At 30.0% G+C, this 18,025-nt stretch overlaps 1 protein-coding gene across 2 annotated transcripts in view; it reads right to left on the bottom strand.

Moving 5' to 3' along the window:
* LOC112687556 (sialin-like) overlaps positions 1–14,784 on the bottom strand; it is a 28,883-nt gene extending 14,099 nt beyond the window's left edge. Inside the window, exon 1 of one of the 2 annotated variants that reach the window (XM_025560300.1) lies at positions 14,590–14,784. Coding sequence is in view for 1 of the 2 variants with exons in the window: in XM_025560299.1 (XP_025416084.1) it covers positions 1,611–1,617 (7 nt within the window). In the remaining variant the exon portion in view is untranslated. Of the gene's footprint in view, positions 1–1,610; positions 2,070–14,589 lie in introns of those variants that run through there. The other variant, XM_025560299.1, reaches the window with a different exon arrangement.
* Positions 14,785–18,025: the final 3,241 nt, after the last annotated feature.

Genomic DNA, 18,025 nt, shown 5'->3' with positions numbered 1-18,025 from the left:
TTGTTTTTCTCTGTTAAACCTTAACTTCTCCTGAAAAGAATGATATATTTGTTATTTTTTTTTTTTTAAAGAAATACATTTAATTTATAGTAAATTTAAATCATGCGTTCTTTTTGAAACACCCATAAATAGATATCAAGTTATATTTCTCTCTTTCTGAATTGATCGAAATAAATGTATTTATTATAAGGTTTATTTAGATGGTTTATCAATCCAATTTCAAATGTTAAAACTGTAAAACTGCCAACTGGTACAATACATTTCTTTCTGTGATTAATTTATTTTATAGTTCATTCGTTCTTTCTTGTAATCTGTAACCTATTCAGTCGAATGTATTCATTGATTTACAAAAAATGAATTAATGGTAGTATTCTGAAGTCCCAGAACGCCAAAAATCTTTCCTACGTGACGTTTTAAATAAAATAATATATATAATATTGTTCTGTCCACCACATGTTGTGCTTGTGTGTACATAGGGTCGAATTTACGGGATATATACATAATACTGATAGTCCAGAGTTTAGTATAATCCGATAAGGAGAGGGGAGCGATTAGAACACTATTTTTCAATTTATTTTTCGATATATCAGTACACTATAGTGTGTGTGTGTGTGTGTACATGCATATATAAAAATTATGACCACACAAGAATTCACGAATTCTTTATTTGATTCAAACGCACGGATACAAATAAATATACACGTGTTTATAATTAAAACTAAAATATTTATCAAGCTTTTAGAGTTAGTTCGCTAAAATGAGACCAATTCAGAATATTATCGCTGCAGTGATAATATTATACCAAATATAGAACGAATTCAATATAATATTAAACAGACAATGAAGTGTATCATCTCGACGAGAGCTATGTCGTCACCATGCGCAAGCGGTTTAAGTACGTCGACATAATATTTTAATCGCAGATTTTTTTTATTAAAATCTATCGCGTTATATTTATATATACGTGCATAATTCTTATGTTTAACTCGGAAAATAGAACGTAGGAATCGGATGTATGGAGAAAAAGTGTGTGGGAGAGAAAGAGTTAGAGGAAAGGCGCGAAGAGAGAACAGCAAACAATATAATTGTATGTGTCGTCGAATTCGAAGGAGCGTTTTTCGGTGGAGCACATGTGTTTTTGGCGCGACACATGCGTTTTTGTGGCGAACGGCCAACTTCTCTAAAGTCTCAGATCCATCGCAAAGCTCACGGCGAAACACCGTGGTTCTATCTATATACATTAAAATTATTATAGGCGTTGTGCGTACACGATTAACGTGTAGAAAACGTGAACAGTGGCGTATTCGTCTACACTAGCATATTTATTAAAACCCATGTACAGGTGTATAGAGTTCAAGGATTAAAGGCTATGAATATATTACGTTTTCTGTGAAAACGTTTCGATAAGTTTTTCCGGTGACGACAGTTATGTGGACGACTACCTCAATAAAAAATAAATAAATAAATAAATAAATACTATTAACGCTATTTGTTTGCTGCGTAAACAGCGTTTTTTACAGTTCACGATTACCACAATATTAAATGGTTACAATTATTTATGTACGGTAATTATCATTACAGGGGTCGATAAAAGTATTCTCGTGACGTACCTCTCATGACGACGGCTGTCTGCGACTTTGGACTGGCATGAGAAAGTTGAACGGCCAGCAGACCCTCGGCAGCACACCGGTGTTATCGTGAGTTCCGGGGTGGAAACGCGCGCGCCACAGGTGGTCGACGGCGGTAAACGGATTCACCACCGGTCCATACGACTACATCCGGCAGATGAATCCTATTTCGAATCCTTTTCCCACGGTGTCCTGTGTGTGGTGGGAAAAACCGAAGGTTTACGGGAGTAATAGGTGTTGCGCGCGCGCGGCACGATGAACGTTAAGTTTGTGTTCCCGAAACGGTCGGTAGAAACGATCGAACACGTCTTCGATGGCACTCGGAAGTGTGCGCGTGCGTATATATGCCGTGTGCGTGCGCGTGTGCGTGTGCGTGTACGTACGCCGTGAACACATGAACGCGCGCGCCGGCCAATACTGCTGCGACTACTGCCGCCACAGCTATCATCGCGCTGCCACTGTTGCCGCCACTGCCGCCGGCGGTGTGTCGCTTTGATGACGACGACGGCGGCGGTGATAAGGTTGTTGTTGTTGTTGTTAATACTCGGATCAGTGGCGTATACATAACTTTTGTATGGGGGACGGGGATCATTCGCAAACAAATCATTATTTTTTTTTTTTTTACGGTTCTAACGCCCTCGCGCTAAGAACATTATTCCATAACATTTAAAAAAAGACCTCGAAGGAGGTTCTGATCCCGCTGAATTGGATGACTAGGTCGACGGTGACAAAGATTTACGAACCGTCGCGAGTGTGTACGAAATCCATAACGTACCGAGTACGGTGCCTTGTTTGTGTGTACTATTTAGGGGTGGCTCCAGGGGGGGGCCTAGGGGTTGCGGCCCCCTTCCAATCCCGTACCATATTAATAAAAAAATGTATATTGTTAACAAAAAATGCATATTATAATGTGTACTATCTTACGACACGCACAAGTATGTAGATAGAGCCATAGAGGTATGACGGTTGAAAGAAGTTTCTCCACACTTCGGAGACTAAAAACCTATCTTCGTTCAATGAAGACTGAAGATAGACTATCAGCATTATGTCTAATTAATATGTATCATAAAGTAGATATTCTAGATCAAATAGATATATTAAATATCATATTATTGATATTTTTGCCAATTTTAAAAATAGACGACTTGAATTTGTGTTGTAAAAATTGTTGTTTTCTTTTTGTTATAAGATTTTGTAAAATTATAACTTGCGCCCCTCCCCTAACCAAGGCTCTGGAGCCGCCCCTGTTATTAGCACTGCTGTTGGAACATCGTTCACAAGATGGAACCGAGTGAAAATAACAACAATAATTAATAACAAGGCGCGAGTACTTGATAACCGATGACAATTGTTGTGCTCTAATCGCGGCTATGACGTTCGACATTTGACTTACGTACAATTATAACGCATTATACTTACGATTACGGAAATTAATTGAACCTACGATTTGCGATATAACATAATTGCATACGAATTACATACGAACACTGCGCAAGATAATGTATTGTATTGTATTGGGTATAAGATCTCATGCACGTCAGCGCGACCGTTTCCGACGCGAGCGATATGCCATAGGTCGCCCCAACAAGTGTGCTCGACTTGTGATTAACATACAGTACGCTGGTCGTTGAATACAATATCGCGTAATAATACGAATGTAACAATACGAAGAGTTGTAAACGGTACCGCATGAATCGCGGCTCTCACGAGGTACAAGTAATGATTTGAATATGGTCGAATTTTGCTTATAATCAACGTCAAGGTTAGGTTAGAACAGAAATGGCAAATCCATGGCACGCGAAAAGTTTTACTATTATATATTATATAATATATAATATTATAGGATCTATAATATAATATAATATAAATGATTAACAAAGCAATATTATTATAATTATTATTATTATTATGTACCTAAACTAACCTTTTTGTACTAATAAATTAATTATACAATAAAATTATATTATAACAAAATATAATATTTTTAATATTTTTTTCATGGTACGCTCTATAAAAAAAAAAAAAAAGGTAATTTTGGGCACGTAGTGTTCAAAAGGTTTGCCATCCCTGGGTTAGAGAATCAGATTGTTGTATTAGGATTACAAAAGAAAAAAAAACTTGATTTTTCCGAAACATTGATTTACTAAATCAATTTTTTTTTCATATTATTTAGTATCAACGTTTAAATCTTATATTACATTTGAAAATCGGTACCAGTCGTATACGTAGATCGTGTGGATTATATTATGGTGTGGCGTTTGTTGAGAAAATGAGGAGAAAATGCTCCGAGAAATTGATTAATTCTTTATTCTTTAAATTTTCATAATATTAAATTTCGCAAGTTTCTGTGTAGAATTTTGATTCTTAATATAATATTTGTTAACTTGAAAATTTCAACACCCATATTTCTGAATATTTAGTAAAAATCCATGTTTTTTCTTTATAAACGGTTTTTTTTTTGCGGATGTTGTTACAAGTAAATATAAAACCGGATTTAATTTCAAAATAATATCATTTTATCCGAAATATTGTTGTATAAAACCAATCAAAAACATTGCTGCGAATTGATATCCCTGAATATCGTTACAATGTAAAGCAGTAGTTTTCAACCATTTTTTACAATTTGGTACGCTCCTGCAACATTTTTGCAATACATCAATCTATATGATGAATAAAACATATACAATATATTATAAATTCAATTTTAAATTTGACACTATTTACAGTCTATTCTACGTTAAAAGATTGTGAAATAAATTTATGGAATGATGAAAATATGTGTTACAAAAAATATTTACTTAATTCATAATATTTGTGCAATGAAATTAAAATACATTGGCCAATGAGATATTTTTGCTTAACGTGTGGTACTTCTAATTCGAATAAACTCACTCTCAGTTCTTCTTCTACAGATTGAAGTCGTTCTATTTTTTTATTTTTCATTATTGTGATTGCCGAGAATCCCCATCCGAACACATACATTGTGGAGAATGATAGTAAAATGTTTATTATTTATATATTATTATTATTATTTATATATATATATATATATATATATATATTATTTATTTCAGGAAATTCTGCCTGACATATGTACAAAAGTTGTTATCGATTTTTCTTTAAATTTCTTGTTTAATGTTCGGCCATTCACTAAGACAAGATTGTTTTCTTCGACGAATATCAAACCAATCACCTCGTTAAAAAATACACTGAATTCCGTATCCAATAATATACTTCAATATTTATGCTGAGAAAGAATTTTATAATTTTGTCTTTCAGTAACATGATAAGATATGCATAGTACAAGATTGGTGTAAACATCTCCCTTTTCAATTCATAGAAAGGAACGTGGGTCAATTTTTTTTTTACATTTTTTTCAATCAATTTTTGATCAAAAGTCATAATTTGGTCAGATGATGTTTGGATTCTATGTATACCTTTATGTTTATTAATCGTCAACGAACGTTGATATTAATGCTGGTAAATATATACTAATAAAATTATTTAAAGGTTTATCGCGACACACTTCAAACGGTGATACTCGTTTGCGCACAGTACATAATTTTTTATCTGGAGACCAACAACTCGTTTGCATACAACTATTAAATCTCATTCCCAATATATACTTGTATCATAACTTGCAGTACCTTATAATGAGATTTATCTTAAAAATTTCAATAAGATACACGTAATCCCAAAAAATTTTTGATGTGCAGATGTTTTGGCTAAGTTTTGAATTACCATATTACTATACCAGACTTGGGTAGTATTCCGAATACTTTTTAAGTATTCCGAATACTTTTTAAGTATTTCGAATACTTTTTAAGTATTTCGAATACTTTTTAAATACTTTTTTTGAAAGTATTCAATAAAGCATTTTGAATACTTATAACGAGTATTCTGAATACTGTATTTCGAATACCGTCAATCTGTTTTTTAAATGATTTTATTACTTCTCCGTCGTATCTTGTATAAGCTAATATCAGGTATTTATTACTATTGTAAACCATAAACTATAACAGTTATTTAATATAAAAATACAATAAAATAACATATATTTAGTCTACAATTTCAAATATTTCTGTTGAGTGGACATCTATTATTTTTATAGTATGAAAACTAGAAGTATTTTAAAAGTATTCGGAATACTTTTGAAGTATTCTAAATAATGTATTCGGAATAAAATTTGTATAAAATATTTGAATACATATTCGGAATACTATTTTTTGAAAGTATTCAAGTATTTATTCTAAATAATTTTTAAAAGTATTTTACCCAAATCTGTACGCTTTATAGGTATTATTATAATGGTGTTATAGGTCACAAATACAAAAACGTTTTTGTTCAATTCGAATCTATAATTAATAATATATTTAATGACGTGTTGGCACGAATAATAATAACAATAATTATAAATTATCGCAGGCCATTTTTTAATTAGAATTAAATTTTTAGTGCTGACTTGTACTACCTAGAATTGAGAGTATTTGTAAAATTTGATTTTTAAAGAAGAAACAATATATCCGTCCATTCCTCATGTTACCAATATTTTTTATTATTATTTGACCATTAAAGCTATCGTAAAATGTGTCATCCGATTACAAAGCAAAATAGCGTTTTCGCGGTATTTCATGATAAAACATTATCTTAATACCTTGATATAGAAATAGGATTAATAAACCATAAACGTATTACACGCGTGCGCATTATGAGTAATCGCAGTTATAACAGCTAGATTAGCAACTAAAAATCTCAACGAAAATTATTTTTTTATTTATATTTATTTTTTTAAACTGTTTCATTAAATCAAGTGTTATTACAACAACGTTCAGCTATTATGTTAATTCAAGATTAATATTTAATAATATGATTGTGATTACATTAGTTATCACTAGAGCAGAGAACTTGTAGCTCTAAAAAACACTAACTATGCAAGCACTTATGCAATTAAAAACTTTATAATATGCACTAAAAATATACTCTTACGGTTTTTTTTAAAGCGATATGTTTATAAAATATATAGGTAAATCATTTAAATATTGCGTAACATTAAATCGTTTTTCACATTCCACTTTAACATCACAATAATTACAGTATAGGACTTAACCGTCTGTCGAAAACACGTCGACACCAAATTCCGATAAATAACTCTTTAACTGACTGTTAAAACATTTTAATGTTAAAACAGTAAACAAAGATGAAAAGTTGACACGAATAGACGCAGATCGCAGAACTAAAACTAAAATCATTATAGAATTAAATTGTTTACGAACACTGGCAAAAGTTGGTACAATGAAATTTTTTTTGGTATTGTTTATGGAATTGTTTAAGCCCTATTGGAAAACGTATGATGTAAGCTACGTGTTTACTGTTTATAAATAAAATTAATCTAATCACCAATCTTGGTGATGTATTACTAGGAAAGACGTGCGTCTGCAAACAGTCAACAACCTATATTTTTAATTCGACAATATGTTGGTCATATATTAGATGAAATGAGAACGTTAGCAGAAAAATATTAATGAAATGATAAATTATATGAAATATACATTTAAAAGTATAAAATGGACGAAATATGCCCTTAACACAAAAAACTCGAAGTATGCATTTATATGCAAAATACAATTTTAAGATTAGCTTTGTTAAAGCATGAAACATATTCGTTTCGTATTCTACAATTGTTGTGATGTGTAAAATAAATATGCAAATGCTACAAGTTCTCCGTCCTAGTTATTGGTGTTATTGTAGTATTTAGGATATCAATATGTAGTTATAGATCAATAATTATATTCTACTCATCGTTAAAAATTGCATAGAAACATGCTAACCTAGCCAAAGATCAAAAACAAGTGTACCTATTTAAGATGCCTGCAAAAAATTGAATATAATTCGTCATTTGACAGCTATTGAACATTTTATAGTGATTCGTTTCGTTATAATAACATATTTCTTTTTACATTATTGTATAATCTGTAATCATACTCGTCTACATATTATAAATCAATTTCAGTCTAGGTCATGTATTGCCTAATGCTATGCACTCAATGATGATTAGACGGATTTCCGATGTAATTATAATAATTAGTACAATTTTTGATAAAATTCTTTCGAATTACTCATAATTACAATATTTCTAAGAAAACTCTTTCCCCGTACCTATTGTTTTTTTTCTTGTATAAGAATAAATAAAATTTGTTATTTCATATTGTGTACCATGTGAATAATATATTTTAAGACACAGGCTTGATTTCATCTTTCATTCGGTTTACAGTGATATGTCGGAGTAATTTTAGGATAAGTTTATCTTGTTGTGAGTTAACTGCATATCTTTAGTTATCACAGTAAATCATATCGGAGTACGCTACTCATCGGTTGTACATATATAATCCTGGTATTTATAACAATGCACTATTTTCAATGCTCAAGAAAAGAAAACATTTATGGTTTCAAAAATTAAAATGGCTAATTTGGGGAATTCAAATACAGTCACTCTAGAAGAGTAGTTTTTACTTTTCGCATTCAGGAATCAAATGGAATACTACCGACAATTAGGCACGTATCTAAGGGATTCTAGCCCCCTCCCCGAAATTATTATGTAATAGTATATAAAATCATAATCATTATAGTTTAATTCAAAATAAAATACTTTTTTATTAAATAATAACGTGTTATTTAAAAAAAAATTTTATTGTATTGTAGTACAAAAATAAACCACTGTAGAATGGTCGAATTTCGAGTATGATTATCATTATATTATCATATCGTGGATGCATGTGATGTAAAGTTTTACGCAAACATATAATTGAAAATTTGATTGAAAAGTTTGACAAAACTACCAGTTGAAACAACGGCAGTTGAACGTTCATTTTAAACACCTAAGTGCTAAAAACATAGATTCTTAATGCAACTGGAAATGAGCGTTTAACGAAACTTCGGAACTTGCCCTTCTGTTCTTCTGTTAGTATACTGAGAAATATCAATCTCTACAGACGAAGTATTGGATTTAATGGCTCAAAAAGTAGAATATTTATGGAATAAACGTTAGTTGAAAATATTAAATAATTATAGATTGTATTGTATTATAAAATATTTTTCAGTTTATATTAAAAAAAAAAAAAAAAAATTAAAGGTTTTATGTATTAATCATGTATGAAGATTGTACTAAAATTGAAATCGATCCTCCTTAAACTAAATACTAACTACAAGCGTCTTATAATTTCTATTTAGGTTCGAACAAATAACTGAAAAGGTGTTGACATTCAGAGACTCGAGGATTATAAAAATCTGAAATATTTATAGAATATAATGTACCTAGTTAAATATAATACAATATATTGTTGCGATGGTGATATTATATTGGATCAAGACTAGAAAAACTAACAAAATGTGGTTGCCAAACATGGTTTAATGGAAATGCATGTATGGAGGTTGCACACAAATCTTTGCAAATCTGAAATTAATATTTTTTAATATTTTTTTTATATATTTATTTTTTTTTCCAATAATTAGTATTACGTATTAACGGATACTGGCAATTATAACGTCACCGCATTCTATTTAAGACCAGTTATTGGCTAAAATCCATGCACATTACACACATTATTTTAATACCTTTCGCGGCATTTATCAAACAAATATTATTTATTATATCAATATTCATCTTCTTATCGTTTACACTCATACGTGTCGCGGCAGAATTGCGTTTTAAGCATTATTTCAGAGCCTATAAATTGTTGGCGATAAAATGTCCATAATTTATCATAATCAATATATGGTTGTATAGAAATCTATAAAACAACGAAAGTATAATAATATTATAATATACTCTTCGCTAAGGGTGAATCCAGCATTTCTCTATGGTTGGTGTAATTTACAGGGAAAATTATATAATAAAGCTGATCATAGGCATTTTTAGGGTTGTCTTGGGGGGATTAGATGCCCCTAAATATTATGTGAAAATGTTGTGCTATAACTGTCAATATTTAATTTTTTTATTTATTTTTTCTTACGGGGGTGGCATTTGTCTCCAGTGCCTCCCTGGCCACCTATGATATTCACAAAACACATTTCAATAATACGTAGTAATAAAAATATAATATTGCCTAATTCATGTTTCTTAATAACAGTAAAATGTTGTTCACTTTTTAAATTGTAAAGTGGCTTTACGTTTACAAGACCTTTATTTTAATGGTTTTATAGAATACCGTGATAAATAAGAATCTAACCTATCAAATAATATCATATATTGAATAATATTTTTATTAACACTGATATATTTTTCATGTCTATCAACCATTTTATAAGTATTGAATTGATTTAAAAAAATATGTCTATACACATACTATTTGATACCAGTGAAACTGAAAACCTAATGATTTAGAGCAACGTTTTTCATCTTTTTTAATCACGTACCCCTTGACGTCCCTTGACTCCTTACTATTACTTTACGTACCCAACAGTCAATTTGTCTATTTCAAAATATGATTGATAAGAAATTATAAAATTAGTATTAATGGAAAATAAAATAAATAATTATGAAGTATTAATTTATTTCAATCAATATGCAACATACAATGTATATAAACAAATAATACAAATTATACAATTTAATTTTAACATGATTCTTAGTTAAGTCTTTATTAATTCTTTAGTTAGTAAAATTAATTTTTAAAATCTAGTTTCACAAATGATAAGTAAACTCTTAAGTCTGAACTCACAAAAAGTCTATTACAATATTTATTTTAAATGACCATGTATGATTATGAGCTTTTTTCACAAACAGTGCTCGTCATCAAATAGTTCATAAATAATTTATTATTTCAAATACATCAATTTTTACACTTTTTCCCATTTTTTTAAAAAGTAATTCCTGAGTACCTCTCGTATCTCTTCGCGTACCCCAGCGAGAAATGCTGATTAAGAGAAGTATTCTGATTTATTAAGACTTGATTTGAGGAAATATTTTACTATGAAGAACTCATACTGTTTTAGAAGCAATAAACACGAATAAATGAAATATAATTAATTTAAGGACATGTAGCATAACGCAAGTGTATTTATCTTATGTAATAACAAAAACGGACTGGTTAAGGAAGCAAATGGGCAATCGCCTCCCTGGCCCTCGATAGTGTCATATTAATAAAAATTAAGTATACACGTATACAAAATGTAATATTAAAATATAATAGTAAACACCATTAATTTACTAATATAATATTGAAATTGAGATATTAATATATAATATATGTTAATATAAGGGAACGGTATTCACACAACATTAATAGTTATATTAATTCAATCAACCGAAAATGGTCAAGAAATCTCCTTAACACTTTTTAACTTTCCAACATTCTGTTATTTATAATGAATGTACAGGTAGCTCTAATATGAATTTCTTTTTTATAGCCCCACTATTATTAACTCCCACCAATTTACTTAATGTACATATAATATAAATTGTAATTACTTATTAAACGTCAATAAAAAATGTAAAATTATAAAAAAAACAATATTCAATATCGTAAAACGAACGATTAAACACCTAAGTTATAATTTTGTACAAATACAATAATTATTAGTAATATAGGTACGTTAAAATTATTTGTTTAATTTTTATTTTAAAACACTGTAACAACACCATGTGGTTTAATATAATTTTTAGGAAGAAATCATAGAAAAATGAATATAACAAATAGTAATAATATATAAATAAATAAATAAAAACTTAAATCTGGAATATTATTATATTTTTAAAATATGACTGGTTTAGAATTAAAAATTAAGTGTCAGGAATTTAAAAATTCAATAAAATTGCGATTTTATTATACTGAATGATCATACTAAATACTAATAGTTCTATTATACTAAAATTTCTAACGTTACGATACGTTTATAAAAATAAATCAATTAAACAATTTCAATGCTGTTGTTATTTATATAATTCTTTTTTTATGATGGGTATAACGGTACAATGTGTTTGTAAAGGTCGCCATTTTAAAATCTGCCCAGGTGGTTTATTCGTTAACCCGGCACTAGTGTTAATTTTTTTTTCCCAATGATAAAATATTGTTATTTATATACTCGTGACTTGTGTATTGTAGAACAGTCAAATTAACATATATTTATGTATTTACAATGTATAACATTAAATCTTCCGAATATTTCATTGAATACTTTTTATACATCTCTCACTTCAATTGAAACATTATTTCTCAATTCTCACAACAGCTTGGCCGCAATTAATCATTTTCGTTATTGAGTATACCAAATATAAATGATTAATGAACATGGGTGATATAGGTCAATTAATATTATGATGGCTAAGGCAAATGTATGACAGTGTCATAAACATGTTAATTAAACAAAATTAACACTTAATTACTTTTGTTTTGTTATAAAAAAATGTACCATAATACATAGTTGTTTATAGATAGTCATCAAAAATAGTTAATCAACGTTAAAGTTATCTCGCTGTATCGTTTCTCCTTCATGCCTACAGGTTAATATGGATAATAGTTATTCTTTTTCTTGTTTATTTTTGAATCTAAACATATATCATACACCTACCACAGTCAATCAACATGGGCGAAAATTAAATATAGGTTCTTGTTGTAATGGCTGTGTGTAAATAATTTAATGGTTGATTTCATGTATTTAATTATTTTGTAAATGAAAAAAATCATATTTACTGAAAAAATGTAATCATTGACTCATTTCATTCTTATATTTTATATTTTTAAAGTTTATTAATATTTTATCAATACTATTGACATTACTGTATTAATGAATACATCTAATACAATATTATTTTGTAAAATACTGTCTAAGACTTAGATACCAGTATCTATGTTTTTTTTCTATAACTTTACAATTGTACATATTTAACATGTAATCAAAAAAATAATATTTACAATTAAGTAGGGAAGGATTTGTTATTAATTTATTACAAATCGAATTGTACACGAATTAAAATATATATAAAATCTAATATGTAAATGTGAAAATGAAAACCTTTGAGGCATATGTTTTCGGAAACTACTGAACCGATCGTTATAATTTTTTTTTTTTTTTAAATTGAAGAGCTCATTGCGGAGGTTTATGGCATTTGATTGATTCTCTAACTTTAAAAACCAAGGAGTTATCAATAAATAATAAATAATAAATAATGACCTGTTACGTAGACTTAGTGGGTGAGGTAATTTCATTGTTTATATTATATATTATATTGTTTATATTTATTTTATATCGTTATTCGTTGCTAATGGAAAACATATATAATAAACATTCATATAATATAATTATTATAATTTATCACAATGAAAAGGAAAATTAATTTAGGTCGTTCGTCGAATATAATAAAACGTCAACTTTTACTCAGATTAAGTCAAAACAACAATGGATCGCCAGATAACTGTAATATTAACAGCGATTGTAACAATAATGTTACCAATAGTGTTGGTAGTATTAATGAAAACAATATTAATAACAACTTTGCATTTAATGATAGTAATATAGTCCATATTATTAACAATATTCACGATTTTCCTATATACGAAAATTTAGTTGAACCACGACGTATTCCATGGCGTCGCCGTGAAATGTCGGCATTTACTTATAATAAATTAATAGATTATAAAAATGATTCTCACGTTATCATAGGAAATATAAATTTAAAATGTAATTATTGTCGTGCATTGAAATGGCCCAAAGAGCCTGCAGGTTTTTGCTGTTCAGGAGGAAAAGTTGTTTTGGAAGACATTTCTAATCCACCTGAACCATTAAAAAGTCTCTTAAATTTTTCTCATGAAAAATCAAAGCATTTTTTTTTACATGATACGTGTTTATATTTCAGCTTTCAAAATTACATCGTTTGGTGCAACAGAAATTAGACATGGAAATTTCATGCAAACATTTGGGTCTATATGAAGTTGGTACATTGGGGGGTTTACCTGGTTTAGGTATGAGAATTATGATGAATAATTTCCAGATGACAGGAAAAAAAGACAATCTTAACATAGAGTTGAATGTATATGTAAGCAAGAGAGTTGTTTTTTTTTTTGGGGGAGATGTTTTAGAATTTTATTTGTTATTAAGTCGTGCCCAAGAGATTTGTTGGGCTTTAACCTTTGTATATTTGAAATTTTATTTAGAGAGACATGTTTGATGGGACGAAACATAGATAATGGGGCACCAATGAATTTATTTATTTTATCTAAATGTGCGGTATTTTGAAATAATTTAATTTAATTAATAAATTATAAAATATCAATGGCACGCTGAACATGAAACGTAATTTTTATAAGTGTATAAGTTCGGTCCAATGCTAGAAAATAAATACAAACTGTTTCGCGGAGCCTTCATTTTTAAACACATTTTTCAATAATATTTATATGTTGTACGAATGGTAACTTTGGAAAATTTCTTTTAGCAATCGATTTATAAACAGAATTTTAAAAACCGACCTTTCACAGTGCTCATTAATTAGTTTCTAGTGAAAACGATTGTCTATTTAGACTGCAATTTAAGAAATAAATACATTATAATTTTTCATTGATACTCACTGTTATTTACAGCGCAGAGATTATGCATAAATCGACAACTTGACTAACTCGCAAATTTATACAGATCTTTATTGCAAGAGAAAAATAAAACTTACATTAGTATTTAGTTGTAAATTCGTAATAATGATAATAATAGGAACATGAACAAAATAGAAACTTGTGTATCAAATTGAAAATACACCCAAAGTAAATAAACTCATATGGTGTACATAAGACACTTGTCAATAATTGTCGACTTCAGATAAAATTATTCATGTTTAGTGTGGAGCCATAGATTAAAATTAAATTTTTTTTATTACATATGACCATCGGCAGTGATACATTTAACAACAGTAAAATAGATAAATATATAAAATTGTTGATAACATGGTATAGGTAACTGAATGAAATACACAACTTACATATCAAATATTAGGTTTGTTCGTTTCTTCTTCTTCTTTACTTCAACAGCTTAACGGTCCATTAAGGACCTGCGCTGCCACTAGTAAGCCTTTCCATTTTTCTCTGTCCAAAGTCCAGTCTAACGTTGCATGCTCATCTATTAGTCTCATATCCTTTTCTACGGTGCCTTTTTTTTTTTAGGTTTGTTCGTTTAGGAAAAAAAAGTGTACACTAATTAGTGTATTGTCTGGGTGTGATCAGATACCCGTCTTCAAAACAAACGGTTTAGGTGTAGATTAATCAGCTGATCTTTTTTATCAATCTTAATAATTGATAATAATTTATTTATATTGGTAGTTGAATCGAACAATAGGTTAGTAAACTTTTTGTTTAATATTTAATATTAATAATTAACAATTATAATATTAAAAGAAATAGAAATACAAAAATTGCACGTGATGAAGTTTTGTGATTCTTCCGATGACGAAATATTGTTGAGCTGTGGAATCCTATCAAAATCCCAGCAGCTGTATAAGTAAACGATGACGACGATGATGGTTGTTTAAATTATATTTATAATTAAATATATATAAATATAATATAAAAATATCATATATTATATATGTACAACGCTGTGCCTACACTTACACTTTGGTCAGTGTGAAAAAGTGTACACTAATGTTACACTTATAAAACAGCGTGTAAGACTACACTTTTTCAAAACAAACGGTTTGGAGTACTTGTGAAAAAGCGAACACTTTTTGACAAAACCAATAAACCTATTGTAAGCATGCAAGTGTTAACAATAACTACACAATATAGGTAGTGGTTAGTGGGAAAAATGTTGTGGAGGGACTGTATGCATCAAAAATTGAGAAGCGTTCCCCTACCTTATTCTAAATCTTAGCAACTTTTTTTAGGAAACCCATGAGGTCTAAGCTTCTTCTGTTATACATATATGTTCTTAAAAAATTTATTTTCATAGGGTGTAAAAACAAATTTCCCCCAAAGAAAAATAATTCTATATATATATATGCCTGCTCAGTAAAAATAAATTGAAATACATTAGTACTGTAATATATAAATACAAATAAATATAAGTACTTTATATATTATAACTACTAATTATTTATTTTTTCCACTTGTTCAAATGAATCAAAAAAATAAATTTCATGTAATAATATTATAATAAGTATTGTATATTCAATATTTTATTTTAGTGACCAATGTCATTAAACGTCCACCCGGACTTTTGGCGACTTAAATTAAAGAGGACGCATAATCTTACCTTAAATAAGAAGGTTAACCTCACTTTAACCACTGGATATAGGTAAATTGGATTGAATTAAGAGTTTTTCAATAAGAGCGGGTCGATGTTGAAATTAAACAAAATAAGCTGTGTGTGAGGTGGTTATAATCAGTGGTGTATTGGAGGGTATACGCCATATACCCGGATCCCTATTTTTAGATTTATGCGTATATCTTTAAGAAAATTCGTCTATCATGGATATACGCTAACTAATCATTCGTACATAATGGATATACGCAAGCTTCTATTTTATCATCACCATAAGGCATACATTATACAGCAACAGTATAGAATTTATTATTATTATATACTATTATATACTATAGCCACTATTGAAAAATAGCCTCGTGCCCACATAAACTTCGATTAAATTTCCCCCGACTTCAGGTATTTGCGGAGACGGTCGGAAACTGCCGAGCGTTTACATACTGTAACATCAGAATTTTAACAATACCGGTAGACGCGTGCGATATTGTATTGTCGATCGGATATTATAATTTTTAAAAATACATAAACAGTCAAAAATTTCTGTTTATAAATTTATCACAATATTAACAGATCTGTCTACGATGTTTTGGATAGATTGTAATTATTAATTATTATATTGTTGTCAGTTTGTCACTTAGTCAGTATTTATTCGTCACATGTTTTTGTAAATTATTTTAAATAAATACTAAAATATTATTACACATAATAAAACATTAGGTTTCATGAAAATAAATATTAACATAAATATTATGTTTCATATATGATAAATACCTATGAGTTAATTAAAGATAAGTTTAAAATTTAGAATTCCATATCAAGCGTGAATCCAAGGGGACCAAGGGGGCGCGCGCCCATTTCAAATCCCCAAAAATACTTTCGTTGAAATGTACACCCCCCCTATCTTAGGAAAAATGTCTGGAGGGGGTATATCCTACGTCTCCATCATATTATGTAATTATGAATTTAGGTAGGTAGAACATTTTTTAAGGGGTTTAACCCCTTCCACTCCCACCAATAAACGCTTATGTGCTGAGCGTATACCCTAGAAAAAAATTACGAATACACCACTGGGTATTATTTATTTTATTTTTTATTTTGAATCTCCGTGTATGCCAATTATGTAGGAAAAATATTATCATTTAAATGTCCGCCGCGGGTGCTCGCAGTTGCACGAATCCGATTGGTCCAATTTTCAATGACTCTTCCGCAAAGGTCCGGTTGAATTTTAGTGACGGCCTAGTTAATGTTTTACGGTCATTTGTCGTTTGTGACTTACTGGCATAGACCTGCGTCTTTAAGAACCCCACAAGAAAAAATCTAGTGACGTCAAATCGCAAGATCTTGGTGGCCAATTGACGTCACCTCTGCGAGTGATGACCATACCCTCAAATTGTTCGTGCAGATTGTTGATTGTTGCGTTCGCGGTATGGCATGTAACGCCATCCTGTTGAAACCACATGTCGTCTACGTCCATATCGTTAAATTTTGGCGAAAAGGAATCGATTATCATCGTTTTGTAATGCTCACCAACGTCATTTAAAATAATTAAAAATACGGACCAATGACGCCGCCAGCACAAAATCCGCAACAAGCCGTAAATTTTTGTAGGTACATTGTCACCTGGTGAACCTCGTATGGGTTTGTATCGTCCCATATACGGCAATTTTGGTTATTCACATAGCCATTCATCCAAAAGTGTGCTTCGTCACTAAAAATTATTTTTGGACCAAAATTAGGGTCCTCTTCCAAACGCGCCGCAGCCCAGTTAGCCAACAAACGGCGATGTTGATGGTCATTCATTTTGAGCTCCTGCATTAGTTGGGTTTTGTAAGGTGTAAGCCCAAGTCCTGGCGCAAAATTCGCCAAGTTGAAGTCTGTGAAAGTCTGAGTTCTTGTACACGGCTAAGAATTGACAGCCTCGGGTTCTCCTGCACACTATCACGTACCGGGATGATGTTCTAGTCCGATCTGGAGTTTCTTTGACGTACAGACGTATTGGTTGATTCTTAACTGAAACGGTTGTCTCAAATTTCTTCGCCAAACGTTGGAGGGTCGATTTTGAAGGACCATTATGTCGGCCGAAAAATGGACGCAACGTTTGCATTATCGAACACTTATATTTATAATCATTTGAATGCGCTGCTCAATCGTGTAACCTA

The sequence above is a fragment of the Sipha flava genome, unplaced genomic scaffold (assembly GCF_003268045.1).
Source record: "Sipha flava isolate LNK unplaced genomic scaffold, YSA_version1 35_pilon_pilon, whole genome shotgun sequence".
Lineage (NCBI taxonomy): Eukaryota > Metazoa > Arthropoda > Insecta > Hemiptera > Aphididae > Sipha > Sipha flava.
This window is presented reverse-complemented; position numbering and strand designations above follow the sequence as displayed.